The sequence below is a fragment of the Cebidichthys violaceus genome, unplaced genomic scaffold (genome assembly GCF_023349555.1).
Source record: "Cebidichthys violaceus isolate CVI_PGR_0920_01 unplaced genomic scaffold, fCebVio1.0.p SCAF_10, whole genome shotgun sequence".
NCBI classification, from domain to species: Eukaryota; Metazoa; Chordata; class Actinopteri; order Perciformes; family Stichaeidae; genus Cebidichthys; species Cebidichthys violaceus.
The window spans coordinates 8304054-8322876 of NW_027176263.1; the positions used below are offsets into that span (position 1 = coordinate 8304054).

Genomic DNA, 18823 nt, shown 5'->3' on the forward strand with positions numbered 1-18823 from the left:
ACAAGAAGAGATAAATACTGCGGATGAAGACACAAAACAAAAGCATTAAGGGAACACAGGATGATTCTGGAATGTGCTCAAAATTCTACCACTAAGTCTGATGTCAAAATTGATTGGTGGCGGTTCCACCTTTCCCTCAAAGCGCAAAGCATGGCTGCATCTGACTTGATAGTTCCAGAAGAGATGTTACGAATGTAGATACAAAATATAATTCCATGTTTAAATCTGAAAAAATAAACCCATCCAGATTAGACTTTTGAATTTGGTTTTGCAGCTGACTATGTCGCAACATTTCCTCAATCTTGTTGTTTCAAAACATCGCCCCACTAATACTCTGTGCCACTGTGGATATATTAACTGGACACAAATAAAAGAAGAAAACAGAGATACCACTGAAGATTGACACTGAAAAATATAACTCTTTGACAATTGGGCGCAGGTTATTAGTGATGGGAACAGAGGTTTTGGAGCCAGGGTTACATAAACAGCGGAGTCTCTAAAAATGTGTGTGTTGATCCGCTGTGGCCCCCTGCGATTCCCTCCTCCTTCAAAGCAGCTGCTGAAATGGGGAGCCGTACATTCACATCACAAACCCTACAGCTTTGACTCCCTTCAACGATTTACAATACTGTATCAACCACAACACACACATTTACAATCCTTTCTCTATCCACAGTATAGCTCTTGTTAATTCTTAATATAGAAGCTTAAATAACAGCCTGCCATCGCCGCTATTCTGAAAATAAAATATTTTGAGCTGACATATGCACTAATAAGCTTAACATCGTTGGTTACCCAGCAGCAGTGGTTATTCTGAGGTTATCCAGAATGCCTTAAAGTGAATATGCAACACAGTTTTAACAGCTACAGCATATGGTTAGTTAATTCCATTTCTGCAGTGTCCATATAAAACTGCGGAAAGATTCCTTATTCACATTCTAGCAGCTGGTCGAGTCATAAATTATGAATAATTAAGTATTTTCATAAATTTTCACATTGCTAAAACTGTTGTGAACTCTCAAACAATAGGAGGTAGAGTTAAGCGTCACTGACAAGTCTTAGTCAGCAAGATCTGGGTAAGTTTTGACTCCCAAAACTACTGCAGCACAGCAGAAGTATTGTTTTTGTCTTCATAATTCACTTTTGTAATTTGAAAACAGCTTTTTTTCAGTAGCTACACTGACATTTTGGCAAATTACCTCTTCTTGCTGTGATGTCACAAGTTGATTGGTTGCCAACAGTGTTTATTCAAGCAGTACTTTACTGCACTGCACAAAGTACAGCTACCTGCAGTGTAACGTTTAGCTGATCAAACCAAATAATTTCATTTGTAGGTCATCACAACCTCTTAGGGCTACTTTACTGCACCATGACATGTGTATGTGTATTTTAATCGTACAAAATGTATAAAATAATACAACTTAGTGAGACAAGAATATGCAAATAATGCAAATCATTTATCAATTCATTTTAATCCTTTTTTTCCTTAAGTTGCCTGAGATATGGATTACTTCAGATGCAAAGCACTAGAATGCTGTGAAATCAGCAGCCGTGTTGACTCTGTGCTTATGCCAAACACTGAGACATTCACTAGTCCTCTATGCTGAGGGGTGGATTAAAGAATGCATAACATGCTCCTTTCCACAAGCATGAGGCTGAGGACATCGTTGTTATGAATGACACTATGCATGTTCAAGATGTCAAGACAGGTGATGCAGCAACACACACACACACACACACACACACACACACACACACACACACACACACACACACACACACACACACAGAGTCAGAGAGGAGTTTTGCCTTAATGATGTCAGCGAGAAATGTTGTAAAGGTGCTCCTGCAGATCAGAGGGACTCTCAGACAAGGCAGGGAGAGCTAATGTAAGACTGGTAATAAAGCCACTAAAGGCAGACTGAAAACCAGTTTACAGGGACCATGAACATGTTTACTGCTGGTTCATGTCTCATCTGCTCTGACATGGTGTTCTGGTATTCCAGCTGTGACTCGTGCAGCCAGTGATGGGTGGAGGGTGGAGAGTGTGAGGGGGAATCCCTGCTGCAATAACAACTTAAGATCCTCCCTATGGACCAGTAAATTTAGCACAGTGTTCATCAGCCCCTCATGAGTCCCCCCCCCCCCCCAAAAAAAAAATAATTAAAAAAACGATGCGTCAATGACACAGTAATTCGGACAAAGCAGGTCTATTTCAGGCTACATTTGGGTTTTTTCTCAGCAACATCACATGATGAAGGAAAATCATTAATAAATAATGTGATTAATGATGTGATGCATCCGACGACTTCTATGCAGAAAATTGATTAGGCTGCTGTCCGATGTCAAATTGTTTGCAGAGCTGTTGCATCATAGGTTTATCGGTAAGTTGCGCGCTTGATTGATTCCCGTGTTGTTGTTTTTTTATCTCGCTCGCAGTAAGATTTTCTAAAGTTGACCCATGTCTTAAATTAGATGTGGGGCAAGCCTTGAGAGGAAAATATTCCGGCAGTAATCCTCTCTCCGTCAAATCAACAGAAGGACGCTTCTACATTTAGAGTATTCTCTGAAAAGACATAGCAGGCTGCATAACACAGACAACACGCGCACCAGCCCCAGGTTTGCGGGGTTGCAGATGTTCTAAATGATATGAACTCTGCCTACCTTCCACTTTGGTGAGGGTGAGCACCGGACTGTTGCAGGCGGACAGCGGGGCAACCCTTGCGGAGTGTTTCTTCATGACGATGAGCTCGGATGGGCTGAGCTCTAAACCGCTTCGACTACATCCCTGAAGCTGATTTGGTGCAGACACCAGACCACTTGATGGGACCCTTGATGTTCCTAGAGCCGGTCTCCTGCTCTCTGTCCCCCCGCATCCATCCAACTCCCCTCTTGATGATGTTTGATTTTTTTTCCTACCTCTGTCGTATCCCCCCACCCCCCTTCCTCCACTTGCCTTCCCCTCCTCAAATCTGCTGTATTCAGTGCGTCCTGGCTGGTCTCTCCTCACGTACAGTTTGGGCAATTGCTGCAATTCGCCAACGTCACACATCCATCAGTCCCCCTTACAGCATCAGCATCAGCATCACCTCCCACCACCCACCAACCCCTCCGTCCCGAGGCAGCTGTGCCCGGCTGTCCGAGCCCCCCGTGGCTGTGGTCCCGCCTGGGCAGCGTGCAGGCATACAGACTCTGTGACAGATATGATGGAAGCAATGCAATACGGTGTGTGTTTGTGTGGGACGGAAGAAGTAGTTAAATAAATTATTATGAAACGAACGAATCCTTTATTTTATCACGGTACCATGTGGAATCTCCAAAATTAAAACTGAGTTTTTTAATGCTCTTGGTTTATGGCTTTTTTTTACACCCAGCTGAGCAGAACATCTTCTATTTTAGTTTTTTTAAACACTACATTTGTGAACATTTAGTAGAATATTTAGTTTCACCCATTCCCACGCATTAACATTAACCGGAAGTTTTGCAGCGCGGTTCGCGAGCACGACAGGAAGTCCTCTAATCAAGCTCCTGTCCTCCGATTGATTTGCAAAAGAGTCGAGAAACAGTACTAAGTCAAAACAGTTGTTGAAGTCGAGCAGTTATCAGATGATGGTGAAACAGTTCCTCTGCAGAAGCCACAAGCTTCGGTGAGTTAACGCAAGTTTCACGGTTATTTTGCTGGTTTTGGAGACATCCCCTGTTTGTTGGGTTTGCAACAAAGTTATGTCCACTTAAAGCCATTCTAGCATTTTAAAGTGTTTTGAGAATGTCAAGAGTCGAAAGGGAAATGTGTATGTTTAAAGTGTATGTTTCTTAGAAATATACACCACGCTTTACTGAGAGAGTATTTTTTGTAGGTTTACATTACATTACATTACAGTCATTTAGCAGATGCTTGTATCCAAAGCAACTTACAATAAGTGCATTCAACATAGGTATTCAAAAGAACTACTAGTCACCAGAAGTCATAAGTACATTTCCTTTTCCAAACAAGCATCTAAGAGCATGAAGCAGAGCATAACCCAGAGCCAAAGTACAGTGCAGAAAACAAAGAAAAACAGTTAGTGCTATAAGTAGTACGAATACAATAAGTGCAACAAGCTAGTATGAAAACAATAAGCGCTAAGTGGAAGGCTCAGGGTAGCACTTCCTGAAGAGGTGGGTTTTCAGCCTGCGCCGAAAGATGGGCAGCGACTCCACTGTCCTGACGTCAGTGGGAAGTTCATTCCACCACTGTGGGGCCAGGACAGAAAACAGCCGTGACCGGGTCGATCGGCCGCCAGGACCTCTGAGCGACGGGGCGACCAATCGCCCCGAGGCAGCAGAGCGAAGTGGTCGGGCGGGGGTGTAAGGCTTGACCATGGCCTGGAGATAGGAAGGAGCTGTTCCTTTCACTGCCCTGTAGGCTAGCACCAGAGTCTTAAACTGGATGTGAGCTCTTACAGGTAGCCAGTGTAGAGAACGGAGAAAGGAAGTTGTGTGGGAGAATGTTTTATGTTTATTGTGTAAGATATTATTGCTTACTCAATATTGGCTAAGCTGAATTATACCTTTCTGTCTGATATTTGTATATGCTTTGTATATTTTGTTAGAACAACTTAAATTCTTATATTATTTGAAAATTGTCTAATTTAAACTAAGTAGTAACTATTATTATTTTCAATATGTTACATTTTTGCATTCAGTCAGGGCATACTTTAATTGTGTTACATTATTAAGTATGATGTACAACATAAGAGAAACATTCATGAAATTTCAAGCAGTTCAGAGACTATTAGCCTGTTTGTAATTGCAGGTCAGGTCTTTTATTGAGTGAGGTCCAGTGAGGAAGATCCTCAGAAATTGTGAAGAATAATCAAAGTGTGATTTACAGCGTTAAACTCAAGATTCTGAAAATGTCTTCAAGGTCAAGTCAAACTTAATTATCCCACCAGGGTGAATGTGGTGGCAGCCAGGTATACAAACACATTCTCTATGAAAACAAAATGACATAATGCAACAATCTTTACAAATCACAGGATCAAACACTACAAAGGCGAGATCACTTCAAATGAAGTGCTAAAAACATCTGAATGCAGAATGCATTATGTGCTCAGGTGCCGAGATCCCATGTGCACATTCAGGCTACTAATTGCTGTGCAAACAACAGAAGCATTCTATTTTGTTGTCCTCTGAGCAGGAACTGTGTATCCACAGCCTGAAGGTAGTAGCTCGAACTCAGGGCAGTCCAATATGTCCTTGGCCTTCCTGAGGACCTGCCACAGCTGACTTAGCCCAATAACTTTGCTGGCCAAGCCTATTGGCCAAATTCAGGTTCCCAAAGCACACCCTCAATACAGAAAGACGGAACAGACTCAATCAAATTCTTCTGTTGAACAGAGTCAACATTGTGGTGCACACATTAAAAGAGTTAATTTTTCTCAAGGAGTACAGGTGTTGTTGAACTTTTTTTGAAATTGCATGTACGTTTGTTTTGGTTTCAAACACAGTACCGAAAACTTGTGATTTTGCCACCAAGTCAATTTTATTCCTCTCAATATCTGTCAGTTTTGGGTCGGGTGCCGACTTCCTGAAATCAATGATCATGTCCTTGGTTTTTGACACATGACACAAACTCGTCGACTGCTGGCGCATTACCTTGTTCATCTCCTCCAGGAGGCTTGATATAACAGAATCATCGGCTTTATAATGTGTCTGGTCGGCTATTTACTTTGACAGCTGTTTGTGCAAAGAAAATAAAGGAGGGGAGACAGGACACATCCTTGAGTTGAACCAGTGGAAGAGTGAAGCTTGTTAGAAAGGACACCAAGTTAATGGTGTCCTTTCTAACAAGCTTCACTCTTTCACACATTCGGACTGGTCTGTCAAAAAGTCTAGAATCCATCCAGTGGCGTTAGGGTCAAGATTATAATCGAAAAGAAGTTTCTCTGCAAGCAGGTATAGTTGGATAGTATTAAAATCACAAAAAGAAGCCTGGCAAGGTGAAGATACAGGTAGTTCATTAAGGTCAGGGTGGCAGGGATGTTTTTTGCTACTGATGACACATGACAATTTATGTAATCTTGCTAAACTCTTTAAAAAAATGCATTAATCTAGCAAATGAATAACCCTATTTGAGGATTAAATGTTTCGAATATTTAAATTTTGCCTAGTTTGGTGTTTTGTTTTTAATAAAGAGGATAAGGACATTAAATGCAGATTTTAAATGGGATTCATAATTAACATGACAAAGACTGAATTACTCTACTGTGTACCATGTCTGTGTGTGTAGTCTAATCGTCAGGGTTTGTAATTTAGTGCAAATCGACGCATAAAGACTAGAGATGCACACGTCCATCTTTTTCTGTCCTACAGACTGTCCTATAACTCAAAATACACCTCTACTATTGTTGTGCTTTACTTCACTACTGGTCATGATCAGAGTCTACATTAGTACCTATAAGCTGTTCAGAGTTTCCTGTTTGTTGAGTGATTGAGACCTAAATCCCAGCTGACTGACTGACCTGAGTCACAGTCCTGATAGCTTTCACATCACCCTTTACATGTCCTGTCTCTGACTTTGCCAAAGTCATCACAGTCCCACTTGTACTGGTAAGTGTTGACGATGGTAACATTTTCAGGCTCATTCATGAGATACTGAAAACATTGTTGATTGCCTCTTGACGCTTGTCTGTCAGGTCTTTCTAACAACCACAGAAATTGGTTTTGAAACCTGAAGTGACAATTTAAAGCTTCACATCAAGTTTCATAATACTTTTAAACTGAGAGCTGTCCAGCTCACTTTGTGGTAGAAGAAATTGGGCCTGCACTCCTCTCTCTATGTCTTTAATATGTCATTCTGCATGTCACTTGTGTTTTACACCTGAGGAGCCGTCGTACACAAACACATAATCCATCGGAGGATAGAAGACAGCTGTCAGTGTTGCAAATAGAAGTGCTCAGTATTGATCTGCGAATGCCTGTGCTGTCCCTGTGACCCTACATCAATGTCTTTCAATACATACATGCGAGTGTGTCTGTCTGCAGTGGTTGTGTGTGTGTGTGTGTGTGTGTGTGTGTGTGTGTGTGTGTGTGTGTGTGTGTGTGTGTGTGTGTGTGTGTATATAAAAGCAGCTGAATGTGAGCATGCCTAAAGGAAGCTGCACTGAATAATTCACTGCTTAGACTCTACCTCACACTCAAGCCCTGCCTAACTAGGACAGGAAGCTCTAAAAACACTCTGCCCACACCCACTCTGGCGTCCCTCAGCAACCAAATCCACTGGATACGTTACTATTTTCCATTGCTCCCACTCCTGTGTTTGGCTTTGAAAAGGATAAATGTCAAGAACAGTGGGTTTGAGCTAATTGATGAAGTGCAAGAGCTCACTTTGAACAAACTTAAAAGAGCAGCCCAGGTTGTTTGATGGATAAACATTATAAACACGTCACCCATATGAATTTTATTGTATGTCTTGGTGAACATGTCACGTTTTTTTTTCTGTGTGTGTGTGTGTGTGTGTCTGTGAGAAAGTGAGTTCCATTTGGGCACTGCAGCTGCCAGCTGTCACTTGGAACTAATGTTGTTAATTTTCAGCTTATATGGTAAGAAGATTCAGTTGGAGTGCGCATGCTATTATTGATAGAAAAGACAGGGGGGTGGAAATAGGTGGAGCGGGTGAGATCATTAAAAGATCCCAGTCAGTGACTCATAGACTTTTATCTGTGAACACGGAGGAGGATCAAACCAGTCCATGCTCTGAGACGCCACATGACAACTCTCTTTCTAACACATGTACTGTATATGAATAGGGATAAGCGTGTGTGAGCAATAAAGAAGTGTAAAAAGGTCACTGCATCGGCACAGCCTTTTGAATCCGTATTTCTACCCAGAGACTGATGGAAGTAGATCCGAGAGGCGATAATTCTTCTATGCACAGAGGGATGTACTAGTGCACTCCAAAGAGATGCTTTTCTTCAATGTTTATTCATGCTGAATAATGAGTGAGCTACATTAGCCATTTTCCAGGTCAAACGTTCTTTAACTGCACCAATCAGTGCTGCTATTATGTTCCCACTGATGGTCGAAATCAACCAAAATTAGAAATGAAGTAGTGGGACATTAGGGGATATGGCATTCGAAACAATCTTGCTGTTGGGTACCTATGGAGAAAAATGAGGTGGCTATATACAAAAGAGATAGATACATTATGAAAATGTTTCCAGCAAAAAGGCTATAACATGACGCTGATACTCCAGGGAAACGGTAATGGCTTGGTTTTGCTCAGGAAATGTTTTTTTGGGCAATTTCACCTTTATTGGATCGCTGAGAAAGGCAGACTGTAAACCGGGAGAGACAGGGGTATGACAAGGTGAACAACGGTCACCACACCTGCTGAAACTGAACCGGTGACATTGCAGTTAGTGCTGTTACCATTCGGCTGTCACGACATTACTAAGGGAATTACTTTTGATAGAAATTGGGAATATGGATCTTTTGTATGAAACAAGAAGCATAAAACTAATATATAACTGTATATATGGAATAATAGGAAATGAGTGTATCAAGTTCAGGTTACCACTATGTTGCTGTTGTCACATATTGTTTCAAAATCTGAAAATCAATGCTGTATGCTCACAATTACTCACAAGCCATCCAATAGTTGTTGAGACATTTCACTCAAACCCTTGTGGTGGTGCTAGAGGAAATGTCAGAGGATCACTAGAGTCAAAAGGACAACTTCGTTCGGAGGTACAGCCTTGATAGCTACCTCATCTACCTGATACATTATTTTTTCACCCCTTTCACATTCACAAATCAGCTGTTTGCTGTAATCCTACAGAGCAGGATGGAAAGGAGGACAATGAGGTAATCTGAAATCTATTCTATTGATTACGCATAAAAGTGCTTCAGCTGCAAATCAGACTGCACGTGAACGTGGAAGATGATTGACTTTGAGTGCTAAAAGGTGTGTGTAAGAGTAAATGATTTATTGCAGTGTGATCTAAATTAATCAATACTGCCAATGTGAGTAAACAGGCCCTGCTTATTTTGCGTACAGCAGCTTTTTGGTACAAACTGTCTGCGCTGTAGCAGTTGCCTCTTTGCCAAAACATTAACATATTTGTTATTGGCATTTCATATCCAATGAAACAATTAATCCTGATTTAAGAGAAATCAATTCCTTGTCTAACACCAATAACAACTAATCAATGTGATCCTTACTCAGCTGATAAAGAAGCTTGGAGACACTTCTGGCCAAGACATCAGCAGAACATGTCTGCCCATAAAGGAGATGGTGCAATTCCTGGTATAATTTCTCTGGGAGTTACAAATATCATCAACGTATTTACCTTGAAACATTGAATATGTTAAAATGCTGCTCTGCTATCAGCCATGCTAGCAGTTTGGCTCCAGGGATGGCAATGTTGCTGAGTTTTTCAGCCCATTCATGTTCCCCAGAGGATGGAATCCACAGACTTTGATGGTCCCAGACTTTTTCTTCTTGTACCACCATGATGGTGACTTTTAAATTTCTAGTGAAACGTCTAGACAACTATGGGATGGACTCATATACTGTATATATAAGAGGTGGACTTAGTCACAGTGACGTTATCTAGCGGTTTGTAGACTACAGTTTTGAAGCCCCGAGTTTGCCATTTTGGTCATCGCCATCTTGGTTTTTGCAACCAGAGGTGATTTAGGAAGATGGAGCTAAGTACAATTTAACGCTGAATAAGACCACAGGTTACAATTAACTTTCATGAACTGAAAACTGTGAAAGGGTTAACGTTGTAAGACAAAAACACAGACAACTCCCAGACCGGACAACACTGTAGCGATCTATCAATTACAGGGTAGCCACGCCCTAAAGCTTTATCGTCTATTTTAATCTCGATGGAACCATAATTTACAAAATGAACATCATGCTGTGTTGAGGAAGACTTGAAACTAGAGATTAAGACCATAAACTCTGAGGTAATAAGTAAAGTGAGAAGTAGGGTCATTTTCTCATAGACCTCTATACAAGCTGACTTATTTTGCAATCAGAGGAGTTGCCCTCTGCTGTGAGGTGACTTTGGAAATACTCTGACTTTTCTTCTAGTGCATCAAGCTGGATACAAATTTTCCCTCATCCAGTTAAATATCTCAACATCTACCTTTTTAAAATGGCGTGAATACTTGTACAGACATGGTGTCCAGATAATGTATCATATTGGCTTTGGTGATCCGCTAACTGTCCTCTAGTGCAAACACAAGGCTGATTCATGGTTTCGTGTGAGATGTCTTGGGTGGACTGCTATAAAATCTAGTACACACATTCATGTTCCCTATCAGCATCATGGGGATTTTGATCATCTTTGTACTTTGTGTATAGCGCTTATTAGCAAATGTCATCATTGTGAGAATGTTGGCTGAAATTAGCATTTAACTCAAAGCAACGCTCACAGAGATGCTAGCATGGCTGCAAACTCTCTTAATTTTGTTGTACAATGGCACTTTCAATAACATTCCAGTTTTTCCAAACTTTTCCCAGCCTTAAAATCAACAGATATTATCAAGTTTGCAGTAAAGCAGATGAGATTATGTACACAGAAAATGAAATGGGTCAATTCATTTTAATATTGCTATGAATATTAATGGTGCAGTGATTATAATTCATATCAAATATTGGCAGCATTCTCTTTTCAGTAAACTAAAAGAGGATTTCAGTGTTTGCTTCTTTCTGAAAAATAAATAATAATAAGTGAATTTTGAATCTTCTCTGAAGCATCTCTCCCTTCACTGTTTCAGCCCAGGTCACTTCTGGCTCCGTCTTAGCATGGGAAACAGGTAGCGGGACTGTAAACATGAGAGCTGAGGCTTCATTACGGAACTGAAGAGGAGTCTGTCTCGCTGTCCTCACACTTAATAACTCCGCAGGGGTGAGAAAGGATAAGGGGGGGAGGTGACATGGAGTCCTAAATAACAGCTTGTTTCAAGTACCAGAGAGGTCAAATCAAATTAACTTTCCCCCTTCCTGGGCCCAATACATCTTCAGAGCAGAGACAGCTCATCTGTGGAGGCAGGCGGCTGTCAAGGTACTGCATCCAACTGCAGTTTATTGGATTAATGGCCTTGGCGGGTTCCCCTGAGGTGTAGGAGGGAGAAAACAGTTGCCAAAACATTCTCCCCATTTTAGTTACATTACAGAGCTACATGGTGGCCAACACTTACATTGATCTTTCATTTATGTGTGTAACCTTATACTCTAAAAATGCTGCGATATTGTGACTGATGCCGAAACTGCAATAATCATAATAGTGGATCATTAACGAATAATGTAGGCGGATGTTTCCACATAAAAGTCACTCATCACAAGGATTTTTAATTTATCTTTTGCAAAGCACCCCCCTGTTGTCTGGGGGTAAATTAATACCTTCCTGCATTATTGTAATATAAATTCACTCCATGACAACAGCAGCATGAAATTATATTTGATGTGATGTTATAAACGTTGATAGTCTCCCCTATGAGACTTTCTAGTGATGTTGTTGTCCGCAGTGGTTGGTAATGTATGATGAACACTGGAAAAACAAACCATCATTCCATTAAAGAAACAGTGAACAGTGGAATAAACTATCTTTTTATGTGTTTGTTGTCAGTCTGAAGATGCAACATACAAGATTAACAAAATTGTTGGATGTCATCAGTACACATAGATTACTTTAGGGCTGTAACTAACCATTATTTTAATTAATGATTCATATGACTTTCTCAAGTAATGGATTACTCATGTGGTTTATAAAATAATGAAAATACTCAAGTTTATGTAATTATATTTACATGTCTTGTTTTGTCAGAATAACAGTCCAAAACCCAAAGCAAAATATTCACATTAGAGAAGCTGGCACCAGTAAATGTACGACCTTTTTGGATTAATTCAATTCAACTCTCCATGGCACAATCTTCCACATATGTTCGCTGCCAGAAACACAAATAAAAAGCCTGACTGGGAACTTGTTTTAGAGAAGAGTAAATGAGTCAGAGAGCTTGTAATCTCACTCACAAAACACAGAGCTGTCCAGGAGGAAGACTGAAAGTATAATCAAGTAATGTGGGACTTCCTCTTAATTACAACCACAGCTAATAAAGTCCAGCAGCATCTATTAGATGCTGTTAAGTTGTAGTACCAAGTGATAGCCCTTATAATCACTCTCTACCCCTATGGCCCAATCAGGAGGAGTGAGTCTCTCCATTAAATTTACATCCCACTAGAGGAATCGACCCCCGGCGGCACATTTCTACTTTCCAATTAAGGTTGTTTCAGAGCCACAAAGTGTGATGGGTAAAAGTTTAATTTGTGGTCCAGTATAGGACAGGACCCTGTACTCTGTGGGATGTGTGGGCAGAGATGCTTTAACTGAGACAATAATGATTCTGACCAGTATGTCTTTGCAGAAACACAACGATCACTCACACAGTTACACGTATTCATACCTGGAAGCTGCCCGGTACAATCCCTTTGCCCACCCAGTTTTATTCAGCTTGTCCGGGGATCAAACCTCCAACCTACCGGTCACAAACCTCTCTAACTCACACCTTCCTGCAAACGGCAGCAAAATAGTTCACTGGTTTTGAGGTTGCAGCACTAATGAGGTGGGCTGTGGTGATTCTATCGTTTGTCTGGTTTTACTTGTCAAATTATCCTTGAGGAGGCTACTTAACTCCTACTAACGCCAAGAACAAAGAAACTGGCCTTTGAACCCCAGCTGCTGGTTATGTTCATGCCCAACAGAGAAAGACATTTCTTGTCTCTCCCATGAATGCCGATGGCTCCCTCTGTTGTCAAGCTACAGTATGACTATTTCATTTTAGGCAGGCAGGTAAATAGCCTAAATAACAAGTTTAGTTGGAATTTTGCATATATATTATGTATTGTTTAATACATTAGGTTTTGATTTTGCACGTGCCCAGTGTTACATTGAAATAATTTTTTTTGTATTCAGAGTTGTTGTTTTTTTCTGAAGCTGCTCCTCTTTAAACTGCACTTAGCTGTGCTTAACGTTATTCAAATTGTTCTAAATTGCTGTAATTATGGTACGCCATTTACAAAAGCTTCTCTCCGCCACTCCACAATTATATGATGGTATTACCTGAGCCTGAAAAGTGTGGGCATGACGCTCTACCATATTTTGTAATGTCATTTTTTTTTCTCCTATAAAATAGCCCTAATGTAAAGAAAGTAGAGGCTCTTGGATGATGCATTTTGTTTCAGTTATGACAAGTACACCAAGTAATTTAGACATACAGCCCCAAAATGTGTTAAAAACAAAGTATATTTCATATACTTATTATGTAGCTGTGTTTTGACAGTATGATCCAAATGAAAATGGAAATATGAGATAATCATACATGCTGTCTTGAAGTAACAATATGCAGACTCTGCAGAGCCTCCATTGTGCCTGTAGGGGGCACTGTGACCACTTGTAATCTGACACAAAGACACCTGCTCAGGGTTTGGATGAAAAGTGACCAAGAAATCAAAAAAACAGCACAGCAACGGAGCGGAAAGTGGGACGGCAGTAATGAAAGGCGATGATGTGACCCATATACACACCTGTATAGTACACTTACATGAAAACAGACTGAACGATTTTAGACGAGAACACCAATATACACACACACACACACACACACACACTGATGAAAAATAATAACAAAAACCACGGCGGCTCTTTGTGATCACGTCTCACTTTCTCTTCTCTCTCGTGTTTTTTCTAAGGACGTTATTAGAGCTCGGCCACACTGTGAGGCACTCGCTCAAAGGACATCCTTCATAGTGAGGTTACAAAATGTTACAGTGAATTCAGAGTGACCTGAAAAAGCAACTCTTGTCAGTGGCCATGTATATTTGCTTTCCAAAAATAGACACTATAAAATCTACAAAATAATTTGAGCTTTAAAAAACGTAAAAACTGCGACAAAGGTGGGCCATTTTAGGTTGAATACAATTAGTAATATTTGTTTTAAAGGGGTTTCAGCTTTAAGCACTTTCAAATGCAAGTTTTAAAGGAATATTTAACAGTTAGCAAAGTTCCAAAGACACCAAATCATGTGTAACACTGAAGGTGAACTGTTAAAAAAAAAAAAAATGCATTTAAAAGAGATGGTTGTTCTGGATTTTTTTTATTGCCAACAAATCGCATGAAAAGACCAACAATGTGTTTGACCGCCTCTTAATGTTCTCTAACTATCCTGTTTTGGACTGAAAATCTACACCGGGTCTGACATGTACTTTCATTTTCTAGAAAGGCCAAATTATTTCCTAAATCAGCTGAGCAATGTTACTTTATATCAAACGTTACACAAGTAAGTCTCAGCCACGGTTTAATACTCGTTGGGTTCTCTGGTATTTACAGCAGCGGGGGTGGGATTTACTCAAAATAACTACAATGCTCATTGTCATAACGTTGTCATAACATTTTTTTATGTTTTTTGACAACGATGGAGGTCACTGGCACAGATAAGTAAGCTTTGGCTGCACAGACGATAATTGTCTATAGCATAATTTCATTGCTAGTGTTGGTCTCTATGGGTGAGGTTGTTGTTAAAAATATTTATAGATTATTTCCAGCCTTTCCCTTTAATTTGTCAGTGTGAGTAAACTAAAACATTATGACATTGTATTATATTATATTAAATATATATATATATATATATATATATATATATATACATACTGTATATATATATTGTCTAAGGCATAAACAGGGATTTGTCTGAATGTATCACAGTATGAAGCAGCTTTCATGTACTGGTGCATTGCAGGTTGTTTTACATCCAGGCAGTTTAATTAACACGAATAGCAATCTGCAACATTAATTTCAATAAGGCTTGGTTGAATTTATTTTCTTCCCTGAATTTATGATATACTTTTATTGATCCCTCGGGCGGGAAATCTTCTTTTCCGCCTTCCTAGTTTGGATGTTGCACTGGAAAGCCAGTATGTTACTGCTAATGAATGGAGAAGGAGTGAGGAGTTATTTATGCTGCTGAAGGATGCTTCAACACGTACGGCCACACCGGGGATCAAACCTCTAACATTCATCCTTAATCATGAAAGCACCTAAACAACAAATGAGAAGAACATTATCTGAGCCTGAGCAGCGACTAGGCACAGAATCCTGCTGTGGACGTTGGAAATAGAGGACCTGTTGCCACCTTTCATTCACTGCTCCTGCAAAAACAGCCTAACTATCTCCCTGTCATGGGACCTTTTTAATTGAGGGATTCATCTTGGTTGCAGACGGTGCCATGGAGACTGCTGACACGACAGTGAACATCCGGTGCACAAATGAGACCATCAAAAAAACGTAAAATAATACACCTGAGACTCCACACATCAATTACGCAGAGATTTGGTGATATGAATCATTTTGCTTGATCATAATTGAGGTTGGCAGACTGACAAACACTGGGCATAGGACTGCCTTTTGTGGTAAATAATTCAAAGCTAGGGAATAGGTTGAAACACCAGGACAAAAACACTAGTGGTTTAATACAGTTGGCAGTTGCAGCAGTAACAATATGAAAGAGGAGTAGTGTTTATTGATGGCGAATAGAAAGAAAAAAATTAACCCTCTCCTGTATCAAGCTTCAGATCTGTCAGTTTTTGTCTTTGAAGTGTTCAGATTGGATGCCGAGTCCAGTCGGGTCGCTTTCAACACTGATCAAACTGGTTTCTGATCACTAGAGAACCCATCTTTCCATCCACTTACAGCAGCAGGTGTTTCTAGCTCCTTCAAAAGGCCAGGAGCAGGTGTGTGTGTGTAGGTTTGTGTGTGTGTGTGTGTGTGTGTGTGTGTGTGTGTGTGTGTGCGTAAGTGTGTGTGCATGTCAGTAGTTAAAAATTCCCTCTTTCTCTCCTCCAGCTCCACTTCTGCAGTCCAATCTCAGACAGTGAGAGCACCCAGGCAAAATGTGAGCCATCAGTGTTGGACAAAAATAGAACTTGATGCCCTTGCGTTCCCAAGGCTGTAAATGCACAGCATTGTGCTTTTTGCGTGTTAGGGTTTATGGGGGAGCTATTTTTTCTTGATAAGCTGGTGATGGAATTGGCAAAAATGAGGCAATTTTTTTTATTCCAATGAGGCACCACTTGTAAAAGTAGCCGTTTACAAGCTGAGAGCATAAAGAAACTTTAAAACTAATTTTTACAGTTGAAAGCATGATGAACTTAATAACCTGTTTTAAACAAATTAATTATACTAATATATTGGCAGCCAGTGGAGCCAAAACACACTTAATCAAAGCTTTTAAATGCTTGACACAATTTCCAATCATAAACAGTTCTGTCAGAGCGCTATCCTTTAAGCGTGGAGTGATTGTGTAGAGTAAGTACTTGGGCAAATGGAGGCGTGTGCATTGGCTTGATTTGAATAAGCATTGTGATTAAGTGGTTGTTCTTTGCACGCAGTGGGCTGAGGGATATGGACCAGTCAGCTCCCTGAGGGGGAGAGGAGGTTCAAGCTTTCCTGGCTCCTTCTGCACTCCCCCATTGGCTGTCGGCTCTCATCCATGTCCACAGCTCCCTTAATTGCCTGATTTCCCGACCCCACGTTGAATGCTGTGTACACTAAGGGCTGGGAGTTATAATAATGACTTATAGTGACATGCATGGGGAAGACTCGCTCCCTTGGCTATCACAGCTCTCACAGGCTGACTGTAGCCCCATCACAGACCTTACGACTTCAATGAAATACTCATATTTAGTACAAGAGCTTTTCTCGCAGAAAATATTCTGGGTCTGTCTGAGGACCAAAACTTTCAGATGAAACCAGTGCACAATGAAGAGGGACTTTATTATTGTTATTATTCAGCTGTATGAAGAAACTGGAAAACAAAACTTTGCACTAAAACAAACCTTACAGAAATGTTTCATTCTCTTCAAAAGAACAGAGAGGCAAAAACCATAGTCTCAACAGTAATTCATGTTTTAGGTGATGGAACAAACAGTCTGTACCTGACTCATCTTGAACCATTTCAATAATCAATTAATTATCTCTAAGTCAAGTGGAGATGAAAGTCATGTATTAGTCACAATGCAACATTTGAAGATGTCACTTCAGGAAATGGTAACAGGCATTTTTTTCTATTATTTTCTAATATTCTATAGACTAAACAACCAATTAATCAAGAAAATAATTGGTAGATTAATTTATCATGAAATAATTGCTATAATTTGCTGCTTAAGTCTTTTATTTTCTTAATTGTAAATTAAATATCTTCACGGTTTGGACTGACTGGACTAAATTGGACTATTGGTTAGACAAAACGAGTAATTTCATGACCTTGGTCTTTGGGTAAAATATTTCCATTTTTACTGTACATATTAACTGCTCATTACCAGTTCTGTATTCTTTAAAATAGAGTCTATTGAATTATGAAAACCTAGAGTGTAGTTTTACTTTTGTGTTGTTTGCAAAGACAAAGTAAGTGGTATCTTCAAAATGTTTTCCTGACAGAAGCTTTCAAAGAGTAAATGAGAGAAGGAACACAAAATATCTTTTTAAGTCATGTTCTACTCATCATCTTCAACACTTTGTAATGTAGTGCATCAAGACTTTAAAGCACTTCCGATCTATTACAGTCAGGACACATGAAAAGTCATCATCTGGGGAGTTCTCCATGCTTGCGCTACTATTGTTCACTATTTATGAATCTCTACATGCAGGGAGGATGGTCGGATGCACTCGCTTATAGCTTTTGGATTCATACTCTCACAGTCATTAGTGACATTCCTCTGAGCTCTCCAATAATCTATGACATGGAATGAGAAATCGAGAGACTGTGTAAACCTAGCTATTTCAATTTACCAAATCCTTCATTATGATTTTAACTTGTGAAACCTATCAGCTGGTTGTACTCCAAATTTCTATCTACTTAAATATCAATTCAACCAGTACATAAAAACAAACAAACAAAAAAATTGCCAGAAACATTGGAATGCACGCAGTCTTAAGTGAGGATTATTCCCCTTTGAATTTGAGTTTTACACAAACAATATCTTTTTAAACAGGGATAATTCTTCTCATACAAGAGACACCAGTTAGCTGCCCAATCACAGCCTATACATACTACAGAGGCACTGTGAGGGTCTCTATCATCTAGAAATAGATTCATCCAGTTGGTCTTCTTTGTTTTCTTTCTCTGAAGGATCTGTTCTGACTTTGTGTGGCTCTCTAAAGAAGCAAATCACCTTCACACATTTACAGTAGCTTGTCTGTACGCCATGAGCATCTTAGAAGGAAACAGATCCCCTACATCAAGAAATAGTACGACTTTTTTGGGAGCTGCTTTCTTGCAGAGAGTTAGCTGAGAAGTTGAATACAGCTCTTAAGTCTGTGTAGCAAATATGAAGATACCGCCAGCAGCCGGTTAGCTTAGCATTAGGAAACAGGTGAAAAAGCTAGTGTGTTCAAAGGTAACAAAATACACCTAGCTGCATCTCTAAAGCTCACTACGAACAAAAACGAGATGTAAAAAATTGGGGTATTATGCAGGTGGCCGCCTCCAGATCTGAAGAATGAAGCCAATGTGCAAATTCCTTAAACTTGCACCATCCCCACTACAACCCCTCCTCCACCACAACAAACTCTCTAAACTAAGATATGATGCATCAGTACTGCTTCTATATGACTGCCAGGACCATCTAACAGGGATTTATTCTTGATAAATGTGTCCCTCATGTCTGTTGTGAATCAACATTCCTTAATCATCACTTTAAACAATGGGATGAAATAAGCTCAGGGTTGCAATACCTTCCAAATTTACATAGTTAATACTGACTTATTAGTATGGA

At 40.0% G+C, this 18823-nt stretch overlaps 1 protein-coding gene across 2 annotated transcripts in view; it reads right to left on the reverse strand.

Moving 5' to 3' along the window:
- The window catches only part of slc35f3b (solute carrier family 35 member F3b), a 48400-nt gene that overhangs the window by 18760 nt on the left and 10817 nt on the right, over positions 1 to 18823 (reverse strand). The window contains exon 1 of one of the 2 annotated variants that reach the window (XM_068724217.1): positions 2665 to 2901. The exons of the other annotated variant lie outside the window; for it this stretch is intronic. Coding sequence (XP_068580318.1) covers positions 2665 to 2740 — 76 coding nt within the window. The 5' untranslated portion in view covers positions 2741 to 2901. Of the gene's footprint in view, positions 1 to 2664; positions 2902 to 18823 lie in introns of those variants that run through there. 2 annotated transcript variants of the gene reach the window in all.